Raw genomic sequence first — 1,142 nt, 5'->3', positions numbered from 1 at the left:
TTGAATCCAACAGCCATCAGCAGCAGTGACAGCAGCAGCAGCAGCAACAGCAGCAGCAGCAGCAGCAGCAACTTTTGTTCGAGTCGCTGTATTCTTATTGACGCCAACGGTCAACTCCAATCGATTGCAAAGCACTTCGCCCGATATATATCCCTCATACACCCAGAGCAGCAGCAGCAGCAGCAGCAGCAGCAGCAGCAGGAACAGACCCCTGCTGCTCCTGCTCATGATGCTGCTGCTGAAGCAGCTAGGCAGGTTTTCGCTGCTCTCCACGCTGCAGAAGAGACAGCCCTCAAACTGCAGCAGCAGCAGCAGCAGCAGGAGCAGCAGCAGCAGCAGCAGCAGCAGCAGGTGGTGGTGCTGCTGCATGCAGAACCACTGACAGAGTGGGGGGAGGAGGGGCTTGCGGTGTACGACCGGCTCTTCAGGTGAGCAGCTGCGGCTCATTCAGATCTAGGGTTTAGGGTTTAGGGTTTAGGGTTTGGGGTTTAGGGTTTAGGGTTTAGGGTTTAGGGTTTGCGTTTGTGCTGCAGGGCTGCCTCGGGTCGCAGCGTTGTGCCGCTCTATGCAGCGGCTTCGGGGCCACCTACTGAAATTTTCTTTGGTGTAAACCCTAGCTCCTAAACCCTAAACCCTAAACCCTAAACCCTAAACCCTAATCGAGGGTTTAGTGTATACCGTCTCCTTGCTTCAGGCACGAAGCGCCTAGCAAGCCCTACACCATAAACGTGTTTCTTTATTTGCTGCTGCAGCAGCAACAGCTGCAGCAGCAGCAGCAGCAGCAGCAGCAGCAACAACAGAAGCAACGGCAGCATTTGATAAAAATATTTGTATTTGTCTTTCTAAAGCGGTTTGTATTTGTTATTTCCCTTTTCAGGGAAAATACAAACAATGTCTGTTCGTTCGCAGCAGCAGCAACAGCTGCTGCTGCTGCAGCAGCAGCAACATCTGTTGCTGTTGCTGCTGCTGCTGCTGCTACTGCAGAAGCAGATGCTGCTGCTGCGCTGGCTTTTGCCGTGTGTTGCTGTCGCATCTGCATGCATTTCTGCTTGCTGCTCGTGCTGCTACTACTACTCCTGCTGCTGCTACTGCTACTCCTGCTGCTGCTACTGCTATTCATGCTGCTGCAGCTGCTGTTCATG

At 53.2% G+C, this 1,142-nt stretch overlaps 1 protein-coding gene across 1 annotated transcript in view; it reads left to right on the top strand.

The window, feature by feature from the left end:
- EMH_0017030 (yrdC domain protein, putative) overlaps positions 1-624 on the top strand; it is a gene marked incomplete at both ends in the record, with an annotated part of 2,677 nt that extends 2,053 nt beyond the window's left edge. The window contains 2 exon segments of the mRNA XM_013500784.1: positions 133-428; positions 534-624. Of these exon segments, the coding sequence (XP_013356238.1) occupies positions 133-428; positions 534-624 (387 nt within the window).
- Positions 625-1,142: the final 518 nt, after the last annotated feature.

The sequence above is a fragment of the Eimeria mitis genome, genomic scaffold, assembly GCF_000499745.2.
Source record: "Eimeria mitis Houghton genomic scaffold, Emh_scaff584, whole genome shotgun sequence".
In the NCBI taxonomy this organism is placed as follows: domain Eukaryota; phylum Apicomplexa; class Conoidasida; order Eucoccidiorida; family Eimeriidae; genus Eimeria; species Eimeria mitis.
Note: the sequence above shows the minus strand (reverse complement) of the source record. Positions and strands in the feature narration are given on the sequence as shown.